We start from the raw sequence: 26,868 nt of genomic DNA, 5'->3' as shown, positions 1-26,868 counted from the left end.
ACCCTTGAAAGCAAATAAATAGTTCTGGTACCAGTCTTTTCAGCAAAACACAGATTTACTATGAATGAACAACATAGTGTAAGACAAAAGTAACATATTTTTATTCAAGTCCTTGTATGTGCACAATATAGATATAATAAGATATGAAATACAAATGATGCCATAAGCACTGAAAGACTGTTTAATGATTGACACCCATTCAAAATAAGAGTACAGTCTGATTCTTGTTTATGTGACACTTTTCTTTTCATTAGTATGAATTTATAATAAGAATTTTACTTTTATAATCTTATTTTTATTGTTTAAGTGTCATTTTACAGTATTTTTACAATATAAGAGATTTAAACTAGAACTAGAGCTGCTATGTTATATTTCAGATGAAAGTAAATTGTTTAGCAATTTATGAATCAGTTCCCTTTACAATTTTTTTAAGTGAATGATTAAACCAGAATGAAATGTGTTTGTCTTGTATAATGGAATGTATGGGCCTTTAAGATGTAATCGCCTTAGAAACTATGATTATTGCTAATGTTTCAAAGATTCTGTAGCATAAATTCCTTCAAGCACCTATTAATGTTAGTCACATAACTGTGCAAGTCTTGTTCTGCCATGTACCCCCAAAATGGTATATATGCAATATCTACTCTTCCCTAACGCTATATGATGCTGAACAGGTTACAGGAAGTTATGTTTTAGCTGTCATGACTTGCTGTTCTCAAAAAAACAAAAGAAAAAATTACGCTAAATGACTAGTAGCAATAGCTATCCTATCTTATAGAATATTTCGAATTTTAACTGTTGAATCCACAATGGCTGAGATTCTTATGGATGGTCTTTTCCCATTACCACATTATTGCATTGGTAGTGGTGTGACAATTTATATATATACTTGGTTAAATCCATGGTTTTTCCCCAGATAGCTGGTTACAGTATTTAAAAACCTTATCACAATTTTTTGCCCATTTTGACAGTCAAGGGAAAGTGCATTTCTCAGTTTTGAAACACAAATCGAAACCAAAATCTCTGGTGAACTATATAAAAAGTACACAACTGCTACAGACAAAATGCTGCAACGTAATTATACTCCTGCTTAATCCACACAACTGGCTTATTAAGAACGATGCTATGATAATACATTCTAGAAATTTAACGACGGTAGTAAGGTCATTGTTCTTCAATAATTTACTGCAGAGTAGTTTTTTGCGACATGACTGGTCATTGTGGTACAGTTTCCATAAATATAAGGCTTTAATTTGGTAACTGTTGGTAGTCGTTAATGAAGTCAATCAAATTCAGACTGATGTAGCAAATATCCAGGAGCCTAAGTGCACAGAAAAATCTTGAAAGAAATGAAGGCTACCTTCTCAGATAATGATTTTATGGCTTCTTAGAAGTAAATAATAAATATATTTTGAGTCATAAGCATTAAACAGTGCTAAGTAAAATAATGAATACATTTCTCATTTTAAAGAGATAGTATAGTGAGTTTTGGATGTAGCATGACTTCTCTTCCTGCAGTTATATGGAAAGCATCTTCTTATGTATTTATAGGTAAAAAACGCCATTTTCTTAGAAATAAAATATAAATTGGGTGTTTAGAATATTTGTAGTTACACATATTTAGTCTTGGTTTATATGATAAATATTTAAATGGTGATAAAATATTTTGATATTTGTGCATATAGTAAAATCTTATAACAAGTGATACATAGAATTGTTCTATATAGTAACTGGATAAAACTGATAAAGGAAATATATCGTACAGGTTGTTCCCCATTATTTCTTCAAGTTGTTTTGTAGTCTAATAACTCTAGCATAATGAAATGTTCACACACATTCACTGGACTGAATTGTTTCTTGAGTCCTGATGTTACTTCTTTCACCAGCAACTGAGCCCATCTACAGTAGTGCAACTCGTGCCTTAAAAATTCCTGAGAAATAAAACTCGACATATTCTTATCTGTGAGACACATCCCTGAAATGCTAAACTGGGAGTATTTTAATCACACTGCTAGCATTTCAATAGTCATTTCCAGATGAAGCACCAAGTTTCACGAAGTACATCAAACATAATCTCACAAGAGGACGACAAATGGGAGACTTTTTCTGAACGTTTTTGATAAACCCTGTATAGCGTGGATTAAAGTGTTTTCTTTTTGGGTAATAACACCCATATCCAAATGCCGATTCACAAGATATGACAGTGTAAAATTGTACAAATTAAATACATAATATTGTTGACTTATTGTCAGTTTTATGATACATTGCTATTTTATGGCACTGAATAGCATTTCTAAAATTTTACTTTAGTATATTAAAACTTGACGACGATAAAATACTCAGTAAGACCTTTTCCCAGAGCTTTGGATGAATTAAATTAGAAGAGACTTAATAATTGAGAAATCATCCTTTTGCGACAAAATGATGTTGATGATTCACTCTCAGCCAAGCACTCCAAGACCAAGACATGACACTTTGCAGCAAGACAGCTGTCAATTCCACTGAAAGCCGTCAAAATGGACGCTGTTTGGGCTTCTTGTCAAACTGATCTGTAATGAATACGAACAAATACATTGGTTAAGTACTTACATTTTTGGTGTGTACAAGAGCAAATCTAAATGAGTGATTTAGCATTCAAGCAAATAAGCAGAAATGACAATACTGAGGAGGCTAACGTACATTATTTTTCATACAGGATACTTGTTTACTGAGTTTATGTAATGATATTCTTATGACAATTTCCCACATTCTAATTATGGTCAAAGTATTACGTACAAAATTGTGAGTTGTATCTCTAGCTGAAGCAATATATGAAGAAACTAGTTACACTAAACTAATGTAAAGCTTAATTTCCTGCAGATTTTTGTAGAACTATCAAATTATGGGAAACTAATGTAGTTTGTGTATCATTTTATATACCTTGAATCAAATGTGTCATTATGACACATTCAAATCAGTACTGTCATGAAAGTTGATTGAGTGCTTTAAGATATTGAAACTATGGGCCACATGTGCATGAACTTGTGAACTTGAAATGGGACAAATAACAATTACAGTATTTTATTGCTAACGTTTCAAATTGAGATTGATTATTATAATCACATCATCTCTGTCAAACCAATGATACAGTTACATAGTACATATTTGTCTTCCACTAATTGAAAAACGCATTACTAAGGCTACACCTAATTACCTCTACTTCAGTTTTATAGTTTATCAATGTTTTGCTTGTTACTAAAATTGAGATAATATGACAGTGCCCAATATCTAATAAACATAATCCTTGTCATGTACCAACAACAATAAAAATGAGGAGTGAGCGAGTGAGGCATTTTATAACAGTGTTTCTTCAGTTGTAATTTCTCATTTCAGCACCAGCACTGTTTCTACTGAATAAAATGCAAAAATATCTGAATAATTTGTAGAAATGCAGTGGAACATAATTCCTTTCAATTTTAAAACAGCAATTTCGTACAATGTGAAATGGGAATTAAAAATGCTATTAGAACAGAAAACATTAAATTTTTGTTTAATGTCAAATTATGAGAGTCATTTTAAGGAAATTAATTTAGTACTTCACTTAATGTGGGAGAAACGTTAATGAATGATTAGTGGTATTGTCACCTGAATGTATATGAGCAAGCAAACAAGAAGTTTTAACTGTCAATATATGATACCTATGGTAGTGTACATTATTTCGTTGCAACACAAACATTTTAACATACTGTACTGTTTCATCACTGTCCAATAGACGATACATTCAGTTAAAAATTTCGAAGATCATAAAAGATACATATTTATCACACTATATATGTAGGATTAAATTCATAGAACTGTATCAAGGTAACAGTACTAAATATTTATAGTTAACAGGAAAAAATATCGTACAGCTAATATCATGAAATTGTATCATCACATCACATTTGGGAGGACTTAATTGCAGATATTCAAGTTGTCTTCAGCATCACATTTTGCAATGACTGAAAGATGCTACCGTCCATGTCCACATGTCTGGGATTTTGTTAAGTGTATGACTGAACATCTACTTTATTCGCCTGGACTTCGAAAGTTCTTTGATATTTTCTGATTTCCATTCTTGTTTCAATCCTTTACCTACTGATGTCTTTCTTAGTGCAGCTAAGTAGTTCACCAGTTCTATATTATGCATTTACATAAACTTTAATTAATCTTTATTACCTCCTCAAGCTGTTCCCGAATACCTTCTTTGAATAACGTACACTGTATTTCCATTGTTTGGAAATGTCAATAGACAGCAGCTATATCCCATGCTCGTGGATCGCGAAGAATTTGATTTACTACTTGCTGTTTAGCAGATGACTTTATTCCGATGGTAGAGGTGATCAAGTTGTTTGTCAACAGCTCATAACCGCTCAGGGCGGTCGCTCGCTTTTGTGTACTACGAAAATATGTTTGCTGTGTTTTTAACACGTTACAGTTACTAGGAGCTTCAATGACGAAGAAATGTAAGTGTCTGGTGGAAAATTATAAAAGAAATGAACAAGTGACTCTCGCACTACAAGCCGACTTTCAGTGTAGCGCCTTTGCCGGTAGTGCTAAAGCTGCTGCTCGATTGGTAGCACCATCGTATCGCATTTAAGGTGACCATATAACTTTGAACCTTGATTTCTCGAAAAAGTTGAGAAGCGCATCGTAATAGAACAGGATTTGTCTTACCTACGTATGTACTTCGTCGTGCGAAACATGAGCAAAATCGGAGGTTCGTTGGTAGTATACTTCCCAAGTAAGTCTCCAAGTGTCATCTGAAGGCCATCGATCTCATTTTGAGAGCAAAAATGCCACGTTTCCGCTTCAGCACATCCTACGGTAATAGCTGCTTATACGTCGTACACCTGACAACATGCCGTTACTAGTGAAATGCTGTACCAGTACTAAGTAATGGTTTGGAGTTTTCACTCTTATGCATTGACGGCAATTTCGACATCAGCTGTACTGCAATGAGAGTTCGAGATATCACCTGCCCTTAACGTGTCCCTGTGTGCCGGCTTTCGTCAGGAAAACCTGCTTATGTATGGCAGAGAATGCGCAAGTTTTCTTCGAAGAACGATGAACACTACAGAAACTCTGGCTTACATATTGAGTGATATGTTGACGACTGAATAATATCTGGAGTTTGTAGAGCCAAAAACTTTTATCACAACTCTCTATCAGTCAACTTTCACCCTTTATGATGTCTCACGTAATAGGATGACGCCGAAGGTAAGGATCAGATTGATGCTGATGCTGCAGGATCCAAAGCTGAATATTTTGTGATGAATAATTAAGAGTAGAAAACGAAAGTTGAAAATACGTGAGGACATAAGCAACGCGCAAAACTATACCACTCATAGCGTAAGCCTCAGTGCGTGCATTCTACTATATTATCTAAGATTAAAACTGAACCCTGGGCTCCTCGTTATTTTACTCCTTTACTTTAACATGTTGTTTAATGGTATAAATGCCGTTTCATCAGAATTCTACATACAATTTCCTTAGCCGAGTGCATTCCTAGAACTCATTGTTACGTTCTTATAGATGAAATTTCCCATCACTGCCCAACATAATTCTTACGAACAAATATTTATTGATAATCTCGGGCAGCTCCTTGTGCCTTTGAACAAACCGTATTCTCATCTACCTACAACAATAAATTAGCTCATGGGGACTACGCTTGCACGCTCCGTGGAATCAATGCTCGTCTGCAACTTCCTGTAACAAGTGGTACTCCCATTTCGACCACCAGTCATGATCTGTAAACAATGGTGTATTCTGTCGTGCACGCATCGAAGACTGGTGTGTACTGTTTTTCGTGATGGCATCACGGACCTCGATCTGGCTGGCAGTTACTTGTTAAGAAGCACAAGCAATTTGCAAACACCTGACTCGTTTACGAGTATAGTGGTGTTAGTGGTGTTTTATGTCCTCAGTAAGATCGATTTCCTTACCTCAAAGAAACTCTAGCATGGTCTATAACATATCGTTTGAGACTTTCGTGAATGTCCAGGCTCTCTTCGATTCGAAGCCAAACATTCACGAATTGGCTGTAACTGTAGTAAGCGGGGTCCTTGATCTGTGGATATGGGACATAATATACACTCTAAGACAAAAAAACTACGCACCACGAAAAGTTATGCACATTGGTCACAAATTGATTTTGCATACAGGTATCGCCGGGAAATGCAAAACTGTAAACTTCGGCGGCCGTTTGATACTGCGTGAAACTGCACCGCAATTTCATGGCGCAGCTGGCAAGGATAGTAAGTAGTGGACCAGGACATAAATTCTTTGCGGATTTCATTCCGTGTAATCAGTTAAACAGTAACTATATCTTGCAGACAGAAACATGAACAATGTACACAGATGACCGCATTTGACAGAGGACGTGTAGGTGGGCTCATAGAAGCCGGTTGGAATAATCGGCGAATGACTCGTCATTTAAACAGAAGCCACTATTCGACTACTTTGGCAAGACTGGGTGAACCATGGCCGAACACCGCATCAGGAAGGAAGCGGTCGACCTAGAGAGACGACCGGACGAGATGATCAAGCAATCAGACTGACACTCAGATCCTCATATTCAACATTATCACCGATCCGATGCACAACTGGTGCTTCACTGAGCACAAGGACCATTAATAGGCGGCTAACAGAAAGGGGCCTGAGATTATGGTGCCCCTTGCACCGACTTCCATTGACACCTGCACACCAAAAAGACCGTTTGCAATGGTGTCGAGGACATTCACCCTGGATCCTCATTGACTCGGTTAGAATTGTCCTCAGTGATGAGTCCTGCTATGAAGTGAGCCACAATCACTAGCAAAGACGTGTTTGCAGAAGCTCTGGACAGCGGAGGGAGACCAACCTGATGGTCACCCGCCGTACGGCGCGACAGCAGGCAGTTGTGGTCTGGGGTACCATTTCATTTCATAGAATCATTCCTTTAGTTGTCATTCACGGCGCCTTACAGCACAGCAGTACGCCGACGATATTCTATTCCCCGTTTTGCTGCCCTTCACGGCAATCTGTGCTGGGCTTACATTTCAGCGAGATAATGGCCACCCGCATACGATGAGAGTTACTACTACTTGTTTTTGCGCTTGCCAAACCCTACCTTGGCCAACAATGCCGCCGGATCTCAATTGAGAAAGCTTGTAGCGTTATGGGTAGAGCCCTCCGAAGAGCTCAGGAGTTTCACTATCTAACGCTTCAATTGTACACAATTTGACACGGTATCCCTCGGGAGGCCATCCAACAACTCTATCAATCACTTCTCAGCCGAATATCTGCTTGAGTAAGGGCCAGAAGGAGACCAATGCGTTACTGTCGTGCTCCATTTGTGAAACTCTTCTCCCGAATAAATCACCGAATATTTCTGAATAGTGCGTTTTTTTCTTAGAGTGTACACTTCTCTAACCTTAATCAATTTTAAATTGTCACGTTCTTAATTTGAGTTCTTTCCAGTTAGATGTCTGTTGGTGCTGTAAAATTCACGAACTTTCTTTTGCCACACATGTAGGTTTCTTAGTGTACTCTGATGAACCTAACCATCATGACCTGCGTCCTTTGTGTTTTTCCACCTTTGGAACGGAGTACAGCAGTTATTCTGCATGGCTTAGGTTTGGCTTGGGAGGTACGTTTGGCTTTGAAGGTATGTGGAAACAGATATCTACACACTGGTAACGTAATTCCGTGATTCTCATAATTTAATGACCGGTGATTCGTGGGTGCTGAGCTGAAGCCCAGTAGCGTCCCATTTGTGTTCCAACGGAATCATGCGTGACGAATACGGTATCCGTGACACGACCTTCTTGTGAGTTCACTCTCATGCTCCTCAAACGACTGTTGAAAGATACTAGCCGTGTGCGACGGACAATTATCGTGCCTCGGACAGTTACCCTGCTGAAAGGCGGTGGTGGTGGTGGTGGTTAGTGTTTAACGTCCCGTCGACATCGAGGTCATTAGAGACGGAGCGCAAGCTCGGGTTAGGGAAGGATGGGGAAGGAAATCGGCCGTGCCCTTTCAAAGGAACCATCCCGGCATTTGCCTGAAACGATTTAGGGAAATCACGGAAAACCTACATCAGGATGGCCGGAGACGGGATTGAACCGTCGTCCTCCAGAATGCGAGTCCAGTGTGCTAGCCACTGCGCCACCTCGCTCGGTGCGGAAAGGCATCTTCGCTGTAGCACAAGACACCAAGAGCCAAAAGATGCAATGCAGGCAAGCCACAATAATTTTCACATAGTACACATTTATTGCGGTGACATCGCTTACTACTAGAAGTCATATGGAAGCCAAGGTAAAAGTCCTCCAAGTTAAATATTGCCCTCGCGGACCGATATACATAGTGCTGTGTATTTTTCGAACTGCTGTTCACCCGAATGCCGGCGTATCTGGACTCAAGAAACGTGATTAATCTGACCAGGCGACACGTTCCGTTGATCCGTAGTCCAATCTCCACCTGCAGTCGCAGTGGACGATGCTGTTGAGTCAACATGGGGAGACGCACGGGTCGCCTGCTCTAGAAACACCTGTTCATCAATGTTCTCGAATGTTCAGGTTATACTTGTACCTGCACCAGTAGTATACTCTGCCGTCATATCTGAGGCAGTTCACCTATCCTAGATGGAACACACCATCCGTTATCCGTCCATCATCTGCTATTAATCTATAAGGTATTGTCCTTTTCTTTTCGATGAGCACTGGCTTTATGTACTATGCCACTGTTAAACACTGTAATGCACAAAATACAGACGTGACCTTTCTGGATGTAGCTTCTGCAAGAAATATGTTAACTTTGATGTGACAAAAATTGGTGCAGACTAAGGTCGTTTGGTTGCAAAGGCCTAACCGATTACACTCCGAAAAGTACTAGACTGACACATCAAATAAATACCAACGGCCACCAGTATTCGTCCAAATGAAAATATGATAACTTTTTCTATTATAAATGGAGATCTGTACTTTAAATTCATCGGTATATCGTTTTTGTGGATCCGATAAAAATACTAAATATGTTGGGAAATTTGATTTTTCTCCTGTTGCTACGTCACCCGAATGGTCAGCCAAGTCAGCGTAGAGATTGGAGTAAACATCACTTATCGGATGCCTCCTCTGCTCTAGTGTGTGTGGAGTGTACTTCTTGGTAGTGTAAAATTTCAAATGGCCATAATCACTTGGGAGTAGCAATAGTCATTTAAATTTTTGTATCAAGCTGTAGTCAATGTATTTTTACTGTTAACTCAATTCAAGAAAGAAAGTCTATCACTGAAATTTTCCTTATTTGCAGGGATGTATCAAAATATGGGAACACAACACATTCCAGTCGTCTCGAAAAGCATAAATAAAGGTCTTTTACGATTTTCGAGGGAATCGTATACCGTCTTTTCGGTGTCAAGTTCCGGTAACGCTGACTGAGGATGATAAGGATCGTACAACCTTCTCTCCAAAGTACCACGACCAAATAATATTGAGACCCAAAAATATTGACATCTGGCGACTGTAGTGGACACTAGAGATGAGACATTTCATTCTCATCCTCTCAAAATCGCACCTGAACGATGCTTCGAGGTGTCTGAACAGTTTCCCTGTCGTTTTCTGGCACTGCATCACCCTCGGGGAACAAAAATTGTACCATGCGATGGATCTGATAACCCAAAATGGTCACATAATCTACGGCAATATTGCGAGCTGGCAGAGTACCACTCGTGCCCAAATCGTCACCGAATCCCCGCAGGGTTTCACTATGGATCGTAAACTTTGTCAGAAGTTGGAAATAGTGTGAAGCAATACGCACCCGACCAAATGACTTTCTTCCATTGGCCGCTATCCCAGGTTTTGTTGGGCTCCAGCAACACGTTTTCCTGTTACGGACATTTGTATCACTGATGAGTGGTACCGGAATTCCAGCTCGCCATGGAATCCCAGGATATCGAGATCCTTTCGTTTTCTTTTGGTGGTGATAGGTTTGGTGACTGCGACATTCATTTCTGCAGTGACTTCTTCAGCTGACCACCTCTTATTTTTCGTCAAAATCCACTTCAAAGACCGTCTTTCACGATCTCACAGCCGACACTTGCTTCAGCGCTGTGACTCAACGGATGACATTCTTCAAATTTAGCTGTATGCAGCATAAATCTTGAAACAAGAAGATTTCGGTTACCTTGTTACTGAAGCACCCAGAATAAGAGTGTGGTATAGTCAATGCCCACACCGTGGCACCTGCAGCTGCGTGGCCGCGGTCTTTACGTACAGAGCAGCCGTGGGCCTCACACACTGAGTGCCTCTGCACTGTCATGGCAACCTCGGCTGGCGTCCTCCCGAGAGATACATGAGGCCGCCCCGCCAATCATAACAAGACACGACAAGCGGACTCGGGTAGGGTAGGCATATTCTTCCACCACTCACCCCGTATAGCCGCATACGGCGCCACGCCTGGCAGGTCTCCGTGTTAGCCTATTTTTTACCTCCATTTTCTCTCCCATTATTCTGTTTTAAGTTCCCCTTTCTCGCCTTATGTACGTAACATTTTATTCTTATTTTAAGTTGTTATGTCACTCGGCTGAAGAGTGGCGTATTGTGCCGCTGACAGTCTTCCCCTGCCCATATGGGGCAGGGGAATGAAATCACAATAAAGAAAAAAAAAACATGCCTGGCAGTCTCGTATGGGCTACCTATGGCTACGTCGACTTCACACCCCGGAACGACTCTACACTATGACCGTTTACCATATCGAACTTAGGACTCTGAAGCTCAGCTGCTGCTCTTGATCAAGCACCAAGTTGTGTTGTTATTGTGGAACTATTGCAGTAAACAGAACTGGAACTCACACCAATCGTTATTTGTTGTTTCTCCAATTACGGATACAACAAAGAGTATAAGTAATTTGTCCAATTTCGAATTCATTTGGCTCTGAAGTAACGCACTCACAACTATCCAGAACACAGTTCTGTCAACGACTAACACATGCAACATATTGAGGACATTACACAGGTGCTGTTTGTGGTCAACTAAAACAGCGCAACCTCCACGCTTGGCTGGCATCTGCACTGACGTTCAAGCATGTGTTTCTTGCACTATGCATATTTGTCTCCAACCCCTGTGGAAAAGCTATTCTGCTGAAGGAAGAAAAAGAACCACATTGCCATTTGCAAAATAAGAGAGTGAATTTGGTAATATTAGAATACGTCACTCAAGTGATTTTCGGTAGCCAACAACCTTTGTATGAGCCACTTCCTTGTCACACCAAAAATTTGTTCTAACAGGTACCAGATTTAGCTGGGACAAAACTGTAACATAAATATACTTCTTTATTAGGTCAGCTAAAATACATCTTTCTTTAAATTTTAATGAACAAAGATGTAACTGTTAATCTCAAATTTCTTAATGTAAACTGAAAGAAATATAAATCGCATTAAAATGTTGCAGTAAAGGAAATGTTATAGCATGCGAGGGGGCAGACGGAAGCACCAAAACACATTCCATGGTTTGCTGGTTAACTGCGGGGCAACAGTACGGTCAGCAGGGCCACACAGACATGCAGACTGCAAACACAAACAAATGGGACACGGTGCAGGCCTCGCAACTGCGCGGGACACTCCTTAATTCTCATTATCTCCGCAGTGAACACGCGCCGCGCCAGTTCCCCGCAGCTAGGTCACTGCGCTTGGGCGAGGTCTGAGACCGGATGCTACCGCCGCGCCAGTCGGGTTATTGGACGACTAGCGTCTTTCACATGGGATCATTTGTCTTATTTAGCTTTGTTCGTCTCAGAGAGGCTTAAACGTTCTCCTTCTCTCTCTCTCTCTCTCTCTCTCTCTCTCTCTCTCTCTCACACACACACACACACACACACACACACTATGTAAAAAAGTGCTAGCACTTGGAAGATTTTGGTCCGTTGACGACATATCCAACTTGGGGGATGGTAGCTGTATTGATAATAGTTTCAAAGTCGTCCGTCAAGCGTAGTGGCATATCTACCAGAACACCATCTGCGTCTACCCTTTAACAGGGAAAGCTTACAGCCAGAAGGCTCAGCTTGGTGCAAACGTGTGAAGCGAGCAGGCAACCACGGCACGGAGACGCACTCGTGCTTCCTACAGCCATCTGAGTGAGTTTAAAAGGAGTCAAATTGCGGTCTTGGGAGTGGCGGCATTTTCCTTCCGGAGAACTGGAACACTAATTGGGCGTGTTGCTTCAGTCGTGCAATGATGCTGGTATCGTCACGTGAACATCCCCATAGAAACCTTCGGAGAAGTGAGGAACTTAATCAGTTAACAAAAGCTAGTCTTCCGGTCCAGACTGTATACCAGTTAGGTTCCTTTCAGGGTATGCTGATGCAATAGCATTCGCTCGACGTTCGATCGACGAAAAATCCGTACCAAAAGACTGGAAAGTTGCACAGGTCACATCAATAATCAATAAAGGAAGTAGGAGTGCATGTGACTATTGATAGCAGCAAAAAAAAAAAAAAAATGGCTCTGAGCACTATGGGACTTAACTTCTGAGGTCATCAGTCCCCTAGAACTTAGAACTACTTAAACCTAACTAACCTAAGGACATCACACACATCCATGATCGAGGCAGGATTCGAACCTGGGACCGTAGCGGTCGCGCGGTTCCAGACTGCAGCGCCGAGAACCGCTCGGCCACCCCGGCCGGCTGATAGCAGCATCGTTGCACGGCTGATGCGCACGTCGAGCTTGTGTGGTAATTCTCCGAAACGACCATCCCTCCCCTCGGAGGACCACAATGTGAAAACCCGTGCAAACTCGCTAAGATGACTGTATGAAGCACGAAAGCATATCCGTGACGTGGTTGCCTCTTTGCTTCGCACGTTTGCATCATACCGCGCCTTCTGTCTGTGAGAATTCCTTCTTGCAGGACAGACACAGATGGTGCTCTGGTGGCTATGCAACTACGCTGTCTATTGGCTGACGACGTTGAAACGATTATCGATACATTTACTATCCTCCAGGTGGCAATACTCTCATGGGATAAAAATCGATGTCGTCTTTCCAGGTGTACCAATTTATCGTTCCGGTAGTGTAGTTGCTGTATTGTGTCACTGACTTGTTGACTAGTTTTTAAATGGAACTGTATTCGTTTCCTATGGCGTTGGAAAGTGCCTTCGAAGATGATTTTAACATAATATTTGTGGAATATGATAAAACACTTACAAGATAAAAGGGACGTAAACCAGACAGGATAAGAGGTCCCTCCAAGTAGCATGTATTTCTCTGTGCATTTGAAGCCAGTCATTCTGTGTTGTGCTGTTGAAGCTGGCAGGCAATATATTCGTAACGCTACTCAGACTTTTATAAAGTATATTAGAGTCTAAGAAGTGGATATGGTTCTTGTTTCAGGCAAATGTCCATAGATTATTAAAGCAGAGTTGTGGATGTGTCCTACACGTGTCCCAAACATACCAAACACCCAATATGTCTTAGTAAACAGTTCAAAATAAAGTTAAGAATCGTAAAGAGCGAAGAAAAGACAATACACCAATGAAAAAGAACGACATCCTATGAGATAAATCCAACCAACAGTTCATTGGCAGTAACACTTAATCCACGAATTGCTATGAACCAGCTTGAATGTGCAAGTGGGATCAGCCAAAGGAGTGTTCCACGAAAACTAAATTCTAACGAATTTCTTTTGCACATTTCGCTCAAGAAATACATCACTGGTACGTGTATTACTAATGGAACTCAGGCATAAGGTTTCGCAATTCCTAAGAGATATAAAGTCGTATTTGTTGGAAGTCATCTCCCTGGACGTAAGGCAAGTAACGTCATACCAACATGACAGAAAGTTAGGAGATCATTGGATCGGTCGTTTACGAAACACAAAATGGCTAGCACGTGTACAACACTGAAGACTTCTGGAATTTTATTTGTAGGGAGAATTATTAAGAGAAGTTTTCAAGGCACTGCCGACATCTCACCAAGAAATGTAATACCGTGTAACATGGGCCATTGCTGCAGCAGTCCACAGAAAATCCAACAAGAGTTGTTGTATGTCCGGAACCATTTATAGTACGCACTAGTGTCAAAAGTCGACAATTTTGATCTCATGATGTGATACAGCAACACACAGAAGAACGCTATCTGATTATGTCTACATACACTAATTTTGATGCAGTAGAGCAGGTGAACGAGTGTTTGTGGCACTATGATATTTTTGCTTGATCAATATCCACAAATGTAGGGTCGTTGAAGTCCTATTCGAATGCTCTGTCCAAAGCTAAAGAAAAAGAAATGGCTCAACTGGAGCGACCGATACAACATGGTGAACTCAAAACCAAACTGTTATTATTCAGTCTAAGCTAGACTTTGAGCTTTGCTGCTGATCAGTCTGTCACCATAGTTTTTATTCCAACAACAAACGTAGGGTGAAAGCAAATATTATCAGTTTTCTGGACTCAGTCTCACACGTATGACATCACATGCAACCTTATCGTTACGAGAAGACGCCGACATCCAGCATTGGTAGTTTCAGTTGTCCCGTTTGAGATCAGACCTCTCGTTTCTCAAAGTCAGTCAACCCTTTGCTTCAAAATGGTCATCTCTGCACTAATGTTCAATATCACATGAGCTGCATTTTACAACTTCTCTCCTTTGCCCTCTTACAGTGGTTTTCAAAGCTAAACTTTTGATAAGAATTCGTCTTGCACTTTTAGCAAACATATGTTTAATATTTCGACAACTAACACCCTTTTCTTTCACCCCGCCAAGTTTTTCTATTCACTTCTTACTAATACATACTGATCATAGTTCCTCCTTCGTTCTCGCAACGCTGTTTTTATTTTAAGTATTTTTTGTGGATACTTTACAACCAACAAGAATTCAGAAAGACACATTGTTTATAATTGCTCTTGAGTACATTTCGCATTGTGGCTTCTGCTTTGGAACTCTTTTTATAATACAAACGATATAGTCCAGCGATTTTCTCCGAGTAGTAAGTTCATCATTTCGGATTTTCTTGTTTCTGCAGGAACTAGCAACACAAATCACAGAAGTAATTAGCGATTTCTTTTTTTCTCATCCCTTCCCTTCAGCCAGCACTTACTATTACATCAGCCACTTATTTATGCTGCTGTCATTATGAACATTGTAATATCCCATAAAGGCTTGAGCTTTACCCCACTGCGCTAATTCATTGACTTCTATGTTCATTTTACGTTTTTTAATAGTTTCCAGCAACTACTCGTATAATCTGAACAGATTCTAGAATCATTTCAGTCCACCTGTTCAAAATAAACCAATAAAAAACGGTTTATGACGTTTTCTCAGCCACATCGATTGATGCTAAGATTTCTAATTTGGAACCTATATGAAGAAGAGAAATTTGCGCACAATAGGACGACAGCTGACCTACTTGTCTTGTTACGAGTGCAAGCGGTTATTGTTCAAGTGCATGTTGCTATCATCCTTGTATACGCTACATCACGGCACGGCCAATTGTTTCTGGGTGCAAGTACTATTCTTCCGTGAAATGCCTGTCAATTTTCTGTACGAGTGTTTTTCTGTGTCTAGCGCATGAGATGTCAATCAGTTAAGTACCTTACATTAATCGAATCCTCCTACCTCCCATCCAACATTCTTATTTCTATACCCTTTTTAGTTACGCTCTCCGTGGAGATACCTGAGCCGCAACATCCTTTTTTGTCGAATCTGTAGACGAATTTCAATATCACCGATACCAATGAATCATAACCAAACCCATAACAGTTTATTTTTGTATATCAACCTAAATACTGAACCATTTGCGCCTTACTATTTAATCTGCCCATATGTACATCAGTATAGCCGCCCTAGTCTCTAATGACCTCTTAGGTGGCAGGGTTTGAAACAAAGTTTTTCTTACTTCTTCCTTCGAACACTGACTACGTGGTCACTACTTGTTGGGTGGATCCAATTCAAGCAACGTCTTTGTAAAGACAGGTTTGCAAGTATTAAATGAATGATGTACATGGCTCTTATGTATGTCTAAGACACAGAAGCCAAACAAAGCCGCATTAAAATGAAACTCAATTTTACACACTTCTACCCACGCATCAGAAATATTGTTTCCGTACATACTGATGAAATTATTGCTAACACATGATCTTCGTAATGAACTATTTGGGCCAGAAGCCGTGCACTGAGTGCGATAACATTGGTATGCAAAAATCAAAACGAGTTGAACGACATACGGCAGGTTGTAGCGTTGTGACCCCGTCACGTAATGGGTCACACAAGATACATGCTTTATCCTGACACTGACATGGCCAATCGGTCAGTCTAGAGAGGGATCTGAAAGCAATATGGATCTGCTGAAACCTACTGCAGTTTATGCAGCATGCGGTGGATTTGTAGGTGTATAACAACGTTGTTGAGAATACTGTTTTGTACAAGGTACTGAAGATTTTAGTGACAAAAGCAATTGGTACGAAAAAGTGAGTGAATTAGAAATGTAACATACAAGAAATTGAACAATAGTTGTTTCGTATTTAATATTATTAGAACTTTTTGTGGCAATCACGCCTCCTTTTGTAACATCATGATCCAGAACTGCCTTCACAAAATACGTGTCGTCAAAACTAGAGACTCAGGGGAATTTCTGGATGTCTCAGGATGACCGGTTATTGGGTTTTCATTCTGGACTGGCAACCTAAGTAAACTACTGTGACAATAATGATATGACCCTATACTATTAAGTATCCTCTTTAAAGGGATACATGCAGTCATTGATAAGTTGGCAGGAGGAATCCTTAAACTTCATATGTTGGTTTCCAAAACACCTGGATGTAAATTGGATAATAACAATGATGGAAATGGAAAATGGTACACCATGAATACCTTTGTCATATTCTGCCTTATTTAAGGTTATTTTTCAGAATATTTATTACAGGGAAATCCCTTGCTCCAAAGAAGAAATGATTAACACCACTGAAAATTTTCAAATTGGGATCCCGACGTAACATGCTCAGAGGCTGAGAACGTGCAACTTATCGCCATGTTTAGAGCTTTGAGAATAATCGAATCATTGCATGAAGGACATCTGAGCACCACGAAAAGGTCGTAGAAGTATTCCATTGGCTCCGGTGAAGAGACGCATAGAGTCACCACGAACAGATTACTGTGGGCTTCAGTCAGCTCTCGAGTCCCCATGAATCGTCTACTGCTGACACCACACCACAGACAACAGAGCCAGAATCAACTGCGAAACGGAATGGCATTCTGTTTTGTTGAACAATGGCTGTTTCCTTTATCTCGGCAGTCGGATCGAAACGAACGTGTCCGTAGACGATTATGTAAAATGGTAACTCTCATGACCCATATCTCTTCAACTCCGAAATCAGGGTATGTAGGGAGTTATTGAATATGATAACATCACTGGTTATGTAATTGTAGAGAGATGGCTGAATTCTCGCCAGTACTTCGCAAGAATGATACACCCTGTCGTCGTGCTTTTGATGACCAGGGTAGCAATTGCATATTTCAGTAGGATAATGCAAGAGCTCAAGTTGTAGATCACACTCTAAAACGTGTTGAGAAATGTATGGATCCATGACTGGTTGCCCATTCCCCTGCGTTGACATGCTGTGAGATGACGTATACTGTAAACTCTGCCTCCAGTCAACAATCCTAATCAACTGGTGCAGCATGTGTTCCAGGCACTGCAAGAAATTTGTTAAGGTGCCATTCGAAGGCCTTTTGCCACCAGGAATAGACTATTGTGTTCGTGCCTGTCGTCATCACTCTTCATACTGATGGTGGACGTAGCATCGAACGGAGAATGGGTTTAATCCTTAAACACCCATCAATTTTTTAACATCTCTGCAAAGTTTAAGAAATATGGGACTGTTGCATCATGCTGTAATGATTTCCATTTCCATCACTGTAGCTGAACTGTAATGAGAAGGGTCCAAGCATCTAAGGGTCCAAGCCCCTAGTGGCGGTGCATTAAGTTGAAGTCTATTCGTGATTTGTAAAGGTGTGACAGTGTGCGAATGTTAGGTCTAGCACGCGACGGGAGCACACAACTGTTTTGGGCGAGGTGTCAACTACCAAACTCACGCTGAGATAATGCACCTTCCGTCTTGTGGGCGAGGCTGGAGATGAGTGGTAGAAGCTGACCGTGAACGGGGTTGGGGTGGGGGGTATTTGACTTACTTTTGGAAACTCGAGGAGCGAGTCTTTGCTCTGCGTCGCTGAATATGTAGGAAAATGTGTCTCACTGTTGGTAAGAATCCAGTAAATCGTTTACGTAAAAAACGAGCGACCATCTGTGGCTCTAGCGCTGCTAAATGGCTGACGGCTTTGGCCGCTCTCGGAGGCTGCGTCTGAGCACGGAGAAGGTCCTCTCCTGCGTCGGTCCCCACGCAACTCCACGGGCAGAAAACACACCACATAGCAGACACAAGGTACATAAAAAGCTACTCTTGACACCTGGGAGCGTATATTAGAAGCTAGTGCAATCGTTCAGATTTTCTGTATACATTGTGTCACCGTCCAATATTCCGCTAAGTTGCATCAGGACGACGTTCCTTTTCCCGTACGCAAACACTGTCGCTAAGAAAATAGAAGAGCATGCTGAAAAACTGTCCTGGCCAATAAAACTGTTATCCGTAAAGTTTTAATAACCACTTCGAAAACATAGTCATGTATTTTTGTTTTTCTTTTAGCAGTTACACATCTCCTACCCTGGTACACACTTAAACCCGGCGCCACTGTACCTTATCACGTTGCTGCAGCCAATACGAAATGCTGCGACTCACTTGCTCCATTGGACTGTCGAGCGACAAAAATACTCCAGAATGACGACAAAGTGATTTTCGATGTTGGATTCTTTTTCCGAAAAGTCAAAATAAACATGCTTACAACTGTCCCTGCAGGTCATTCGTCGTCGAATATATATGTAGCTCCGACGGGTGAATATGTAGAGAAGGACGAACACCGTCACCAAATGTCGTGGTCCAGCTTTACTGCTCAGAGATGACCCCTCGTACGTGTTTCACGTCTAAACGTTGTGAGAGTCTATGTTTTCACAGTGTGAGTAAATGCAAGTATCTGATATTCTGCTTGGAAAATTGGGAAAATGTATATCTAGACAAGATAAAAGACTATGCATAGCGCTGCTTCCACACCTCATTGCCAAAAATCGGTCATGTAATTTACCACACTATAAACAGTTCTTCAAGGTCGTCTCCGTGGACCGTCTTTGACTCATAAAGAGTTATGAAAACATATCCTCTGCTTAAATTTTGAAAAATAATCATTAGCAGTGGCGGACAGAGGCTGCTGGCATAAGAAGTCACCCTCGTCCTGCCAACACCCTAGTCAAAGAGGGTGTAGGAGTAGGCAGAGGTGCAGGGCACTTTCTTGTCCCTGGGGTATTGTGGTGGGAAAATGCTCCTAAAAGGCGGATCAATCAGCAATGACCAACGGCATGAGAATGCAGAAGGCAATGGAAACCACTGTATTAAAAACACATTAACAGGACGTATGGCCTATATGAAAAATGTCATGAGGATCTCTCCATTGGCAAAACATTCGAGATTAATCCCCCATTCGGATCTCCGGGAGGGTACCGCCAAGTAAGCGGGAGAGGGGTGGTGGCGTGAGGAGGAGATGGAATGACCAAAACGTCGAATTCAGAAGTTCTGGACGTGGCAGGAAAGCTAGCAATCATGAAGTGCAAAATGCAAAGGCTCATTCTAGATATAGTGATTTCAGTGTAGTGAATATGAAATAATATAAGGACTTCTGGTCAGAAGAATATAGAATAATTTCACAAGCAGTAGAGTTACTGTAGACATTTTACTGATGGCATTGTTCTCATCAGAATCTGCTGGAAGCTTTGAAGACAACAATACGTCTGGTTTACGTGCCGACGTCGCACGCAGAATATAAAGGAGATGGATGAAGTATATGAGGATATGGAAAGAGTAATTCAGTACCTACAGGCAGATGAAAATCAAATAGTCATGAGGTACTGGAATGCAATTGTAGGGGAAGGAGTAGAAGAAAGGGTTACGAAAAAATATGGACTCGTTAACAGGGATGAGAAAGTTGAAAGACTAGCTGAGTTCTGCTGTAAATTTCAGCAAGTATCAGCGAATATCCTGTTGAAAAATTATAAGATTTGGATACTTGGAAAACACCTGGAAATATAGAAAGATTCTAGCTGGATTACGTCACGATCAGAGAGAGATTCCCAAATAAGATGTTGGATCCTACGTCTACCCAGGAGCAGCTATAGACCAACATCATAGTTTAGTAATGAAGAAGAGTAGATTGAGATTTAAGAAAACAGCACGTAGGAACCTGAGTGGATGGAAATGGAATAGTGAGTCATACAAACTCTGCGTATGAAGATCACATCTCTATGCTGTAGGGGTAGCAGTACATGAAATCTAAATCTTTAATGTATGTAATAAACAGGAAGAAAAAACTTCAGGCATTAAAAGCTTAAAGATATAAGAACATGGCAAGAGTTAGATGAAGTACGAAACGAAGAAGTGCAGAAAAATAGACAGGGAACGAGCTCTTCTTAGGAGAGGAAGCATAGAGTGGAATCATTTAGCAGACAGATATAATTGTAAATCTGTTTATGGATAGTGTTGTACACAGTGGACACAGTGGTATTTTATACATTTCTACAAGAAAGGAGGAAAAAGCTGATGCCACCATCTCTGTGGAGGCCGGAGGATTGAAAAAAAATCTAACGCCAGACACTGTATTTAGTTTCCAGTCCATGAAGTAAGTGAGCATTACTAATGAATTCAATGGAGATAAAACACCATGGATATGTGGACTTATGAAATGTTTTGCATCAGCTTCTCGTTAATTGTTTGTTGTATGATCGTTATTAATGGAAAAATTTGCAAAAGTTCCTCACTGAAGAACCTAGATTTGACGTTGGGCCATATCGTCACAAAGTAGGCAAACCGTTTTCAATGTTTTACATCAAACAACAACTAATTTATTCGCTCCGGTGTTTAACCAACATATATCCACAGTACTGGTTACTGACCGGAACATGTTTCGTTAAGGACGAGTGCTTGTTAACGAAGATTTCAATAAAAATAGAAATTGCGACTTCTTGAAAAATAGGCGGTGTGCTGTGCCCCGTCATGCTGAAAGCGGTTAAGCTGACGAATTTTCCTCGGCAGGTCTTCTAGGGACTGTGGGAGAACGTTTTGTACACGATTCCGATCAGAGTACCAGTAAAATGAGAGATGTAAAAGTATAAAGGAACATAGTAGTCTAATAATGATAGGGGATCAGAATACGGCAGTAGGGGACGGAATGGCAGAGAGAGTTACGGGAGAATATATGCTTGGTTGTAGAAATATTAGAGAAGGTAGACCAATCGAGTTTTGGAACAAATTTAAGCTATTAACAGCGAATGCACTCTTCAAAAACCACGAGAGGAGGACGTATATGTGAAAAAGGTTTCGAGACACGGGAAGATTTTAGGTGGATTACATCGAGGTCAGACAGAGACAAATACAGGGCTATTACAAAAGATTGAAGCGATTTCATAAATTCACTGTAGCTCCATTCATTGACATATGGTCACGACACACTACAGATACATAGAAAAACTCATAAAGTTTTCTTCGGCTGAAGCCGCACTTCAGGTTTCTGCCGCCAGAGCGCTCGAGAGGGCAGTGAGACAAAATGGCGACAGGACACGTGTATCTGGACATGCTGGAAAATTGGCTCATGCCACAACTGGAGACCAACAGCGCTGGCTCCATCTTTCAACAGGATGGTGCTCCACCGCACTTCCATCATGATGTTAGGCATTTCTTAAACAGGAGATTGGAAAACCGATGGATAGGTCGTGGTGGAGATCGTGATCAGCAATTCATGTCATGGCCTCCACGCTCTCCCGACTTAACCCCACGCGATTTCTTTCTGTGGGGTTATGTGAAACATTCAGTGTTTAAACCTCCTCTACCAAGAAACGTGCCAGAACTGCGAGCTCGCATCAACGATGCTTTCGAACTCATTGGCTGCGCCGAGTGTGGGAGGAACTTGATTATCGGCTTGATGTCTGCCGAATCACTAAAGGGGCACATATCGAACATTTGTGAATGCCTAAAAAAACTTTTTGAGTTTTTGTATGTGTGTGCAAAGCATTGTGAAAATATCTCAAATAATAAAGTTATTGTAGAGCTGTGAAATCGCTTCAATCATTTGTAATAACCCTGTATATAAGGTATGTGATTCTCAGGCGTATCCTGGAGCAGATATGGTCTCGGATCACACAATGATAATCTTAAAGAGCAGGTTCGAGTTTAAGAGAACCGTCTGGAAGAATCGATGTGGAAGATGTGGGTTAGGGAATTACTGAGAAATGATGAAACGCGGTTGAAGATCTCTACGACTGTAAATACTGTGGTAATAAACACCACAGCAAACAGTTCAGAATTGTAGTGCCCCGAGAATTTCGGGTTAAATTCTAGAGGTCCTTTTATTTCCACCTTCTCGAACCTTATTTTAGAGATGTGTGTGGTAACGTAGAACTGTATCTATTGCACCACAATTATGCGTGCGCAGGACGAACGTGAATCGGACGCATGATCGGCGTGGGCAGGTAGTCGCCGAGCCCGCCTAAGAAGTTACACGTCCAGCTCAAGGAATAAGCGCGCCGTACTTCGTGCGACGTCAAACATTATTGTGTGAACACCTGAATGTTGTTGAAAGAAGAGAAGAGACAATTACTTATTCATTCTCTTATTTTCGTATGGTCCGGTCAGTTGTCTTGTTAAACCTGGGGAGATTTGTAGACTGTATTTATGGGAAAATGAATGTGATAGTTTCTGACGGACCGGAAGGTGTCGAGCTTACGAAAAATATTTTAGTTGTATGAAAACTGTTATGTGTGATGAAAATACAGTGATATTGAGGTCCAAGCATTCTCGAGTGTACGGAGTTATTTTAAAAGGATAAAAATTTCCTCCATTGTAGCATCTTGTCTTCGGAGAATAAGTTTTGCAGGACATCGTAGCTGGCTATTCTGGAAAGAAGATCGGCGAAGCAACTCCAAGCAAGTTCGATAGCCAAGGGGGAGTGTGTCTTGCACAGCAGTACCACACTGCCACGCTTAATCACCGGAAACTGCCAGACAATTTTGACAGACAAACATAGGTACAAGGAAGGTAACTGCGTAGAAATCATGGGTAACAGAGAAATACTTCCGGTGATCGACGAAGGAAGGAAGTGCATAAGTGTTGAGGAAAAGACTGGAGTACAGCAGTAAAAGTCGGTTACGAATGAAATAAATAGAAGGTGTAGGGAAGCAAAACCAAAATGGCTGCACAAAAGTTTTTAAGCTATCAAAAATATATGGTCGTCCGGTGAACTGATTAGGGTTTTGGAAAATGAAAATAGCCTTCGGCGAAATTAGAAACATATACGTCAATATTAGGAATGTAAGAGGAACCTCGCTCTTAAAGAGAGAATACATAGATGGAAGAAACCTGCAATTAGGCATTCCACTTTAAATCACTTCGTACGTAGACGCCAATGTATTTAATGGATGTGACTGCTTCTAGTTACTGTTGGATAATCGTTTAATAATGTAATAACGAGTCTTTAGCCTATGTGTGCACAATACGTTACTTTTTTATGTTGAGAATTAATCGCCAATCAGTGTACGAAACGTTGATCCGTCGCAGGTTTTTCTGCTTTTCGCAACATCTTTTTAGTGCAGCTCCTTCCACACACTCGTTTGCGATCAGGCTCGTACAGCTTCAACGTTATGTGCCCTCCTATGCGACGTCAGGCGCATTTTCTCTGGTGTTTCGGCTATATTTGCAATTTTACTTTTGCAGTGGGTAGCTAGAGTCAGACCAGCCAAATACTGCTCGTCAAGTCTTTCATGCGACGCTCATTCTCAGTGGAAAACGTCAGTTTGATTCACATTACAAACAATCAGATTTTTAAAGCGGAATTGTACTTGCCCTGTCGATAGAACGCTCCCAAATTAGTCCAGTGTCATATTTATTTTATCGATACATATTACTACCTGTTCTTCAGCAGCAATTAAGCAACGCTGATGCATATCAAAATATTAACTAATTTATGTATTTTTTAAAAATATGTTAGTTTTCATATTTTCATTACCACGGCCTTATTTCTCTCTTCTTAGCACTGTCATCTTTTAGCCTTGTATTTGTAGTCTAATTTTTATTTTATTCCTCCACGTATTTTACTTCATTATTTCCTCACACTGCTTTGAGCATAAGGGTTTTTCTAAGTCTTTCTACATAGTTTTCAATCTAGCACGTCCTCAATAGTGTAAATTCTCTTATGCCTTGTTGTGTTTTTATTTATTTCTCAATTTATCGATTACAATTTCAGTTTTACGCCGTCATCGTACAGTACAGCCGACGGCAACGCCGTATGGCGCCTGTCATTACCACTAGCCCAACATTTTGCCTTAGCTCCTGTCATTCATGTGTAGGCACAATGTGAATACGGACATGCCTCCGGCGCCGTTCTAGTGTACGGTGGGTTGACAGTTTGCGGGCGAGATATTGTTCTGCGCTGCTACGTCTGCCGTAGACGCCATGACGTAATATGCATTTTCCGATTTCTCTATCGTTGTCTGTTCATGACTGGTCCTGGTGCTTTTATTTATCAATTTTTGAAATTTTTTATTTATGGGTTGCCTTTTAGGACATATTCTCGTTTCCATTCCCTCTGTGACGGACGCTTTTTGGCAGAATGTGTAATAAGTGAGTTGCATTACATTTCTCAACATAATTTTGTTTGATCAGTGCGTGAAGTTTATTTTGCTTTTAAAGTAATCCAAACTGTTATATCACACTCCCCACATACTTTCAAATAACCCGATGGTGCCCTGTCGGCGTGAAACGCGAAGACTTCTTGAGTTAGTATTAGTGCTCCGAGCGACTGTTCTTTAAATAGTTTTCAATCCAGCCCCAAAGGTTATCTCATATTCTGAAAATCTTGTTTTGTCCATTAAGTGACAAGTGAAATTGCGGCATGCCATTGCTTGAAATATACGCTCCAGGTGTCCAAGAAACAAAGTCCAAAATCGTGCTTTACGTAAACAACACAAAGAATGAACACCATCAGTTTAACTGAAAGTGTTCTACCTTCACATGACAACTGTCAGGTGTTAATCATCGTACTATGTGTCAGCCTGACTGACGTACCCATCTTGGACGGCGAGTCCTTGAGGTGGTTGGCCTTGATGGCGTTCATGCGCCAGTTCTGCGGACAGCCGCCTGCGGAGGCGGGCCCGCCGCCGGGGCCCCCGACGCTGCCGCCGCCTCCGCCTCCTCCGCCCCCAGGCCCGCCGCCGCCGCCGCCCACGCTGCCGCAGCCGGGGTGCCCCGGTCCCGCGGAGCCGCCCGTGCCGCCGATGCGGGGCCCCCGGGGCTGCTCGACGGGCAGCACCCGCCGCCGCTTCTTGGGCAGCTTGGCCCTCGCCTGCGTGTGCGAGTAGTACATGGCGAAGTTGCTGACGATGACGGGCACCGGCAGTCCTATCGTCAGCACGCCGGCCAGGGCGCACAGCGCGCCGACGAACATGCCCACGTACGTCTTGGGCACCATGTCGCCGTAGCCGACGGTCGTCATGGTGACCAGCGCCCACCACAGGCCCAGCGGGATGCTGTTGAAGTCGTTGTACGGGTTCGCCTGGATGCGCTCCGCGTAGTAGACGAGGCTCGCGAAGATGACGATGCCGAGCACCAGGAAGAAGATGAGCAGCGTCAGCTCCTTGGCCGACGCCCGGAACGTCTGGATGAGGATCTTGAGGCCGGACGAGTGCCGCGTCAGCTTGAACAGCCGCATGATGCGGATGATGCTCAAGAACTCGAATATGTCGGCGTTCTCGAGGTGCGACGTCAGCTTCTGCAGCACCAGGTCGACGTAGAAGCTCAGCGTGGCGATGTAGTCGATTATGTTGACGGACGCTTTGATAAACTCGATGCGGTTCGGCGACGCGATGAAGCGTATGAAGAATTCGAACGTAAACCAAGCGTTGCACACGCACTCGAAGTAGAAAAAGGCGACGTGCGCCGTCGTCTTGGTCTTGTCGAGTACCCACGCGGTACCGTTGGAAGGCGTCGTGACGGTGATGTTGCGGATGACGGGCACACGCATGTCGGGGTGCGTCTTGAGGCAGAAAGACAGGATGGAGACGCAGATGAAGAACACGGAGATGACGCCAATTATCTGCAACAGCGCAGTGACCAGGTGTGAGATGCCAAAGTTAATGAAAAATAAGTAGACATAGTGTAACGTATAAAATAAATAACTGTGAGGAAGGTACGAGGGCAGATCTGAGCGAAAGGCCCGATCAGGTACGAAATGGAAACCACTGCGAAAATCAAAATTCAGTACAACGAGAAACCAGTAAAAAGTTGAAAATTTTGCTTTTTCTATTCACTGGATGACTAGTTTCGGGCCGAGACCCATTTTCATATCATCGTAACATACTCAAAAATGATTTTTCCGAAGACGTGAAAGCGTATACGCTGTAACTGTTCGTTAGACGTGTTTGATTTGGCTTTCAGGTCTTCGGAAACCCCGTTATTGAGTATATTACGATGATTTGAAAATTCGTCTCGGCCTGAAACTAGTCGTCCAGTGAATCGAAAACTGTTCGTTATACGTGTTTGATTTGGCTTTCAGGTCTTCGGAAACCCCGTTATTGAGTATATTACGATGATTTGAAAATTCGTCTCGGCCTGAAACTAGTCGTCCAGTGAATCGAAAAAGTAAAACTGGCAACTTTGAACTGGAATGAGATTTTCACTCTGCAGCGGAGTGTGCGCTGATACGAAACTTCCTGGCAAATTAAAACTGTGTGC

General features: G+C 41.6%; 1 protein-coding gene across 1 annotated transcript in view; it reads right to left on the bottom strand.

The window, feature by feature from the left end:
• Positions 1-234: 234 nt before the first annotated feature.
• The window catches only part of LOC126161694 (potassium voltage-gated channel protein Shaw-like), a 325,252-nt gene continuing 298,618 nt past the window's right edge, over positions 235-26,868 (bottom strand). Inside the window, exons 4-5 of the mRNA XM_049917709.1 lie at positions 25,204-26,230; positions 235-2,549 (exon numbers count right to left, since the gene is read on the bottom strand). Of these exons, the coding sequence (XP_049773666.1) occupies positions 2,512-2,549; positions 25,204-26,230 (1,065 nt within the window). The 3' untranslated portion in view covers positions 235-2,511. The remainder of the gene's footprint in view (positions 2,550-25,203; positions 26,231-26,868) is intronic.

The sequence above is a fragment of the Schistocerca cancellata genome, chromosome 2 (assembly GCF_023864275.1).
Source record: "Schistocerca cancellata isolate TAMUIC-IGC-003103 chromosome 2, iqSchCanc2.1, whole genome shotgun sequence".
Lineage (NCBI taxonomy): Eukaryota > Metazoa > Arthropoda > Insecta > Orthoptera > Acrididae > Schistocerca > Schistocerca cancellata.
Note: the sequence above shows the minus strand (reverse complement) of the source record. Positions and strands in the feature narration are given on the sequence as shown.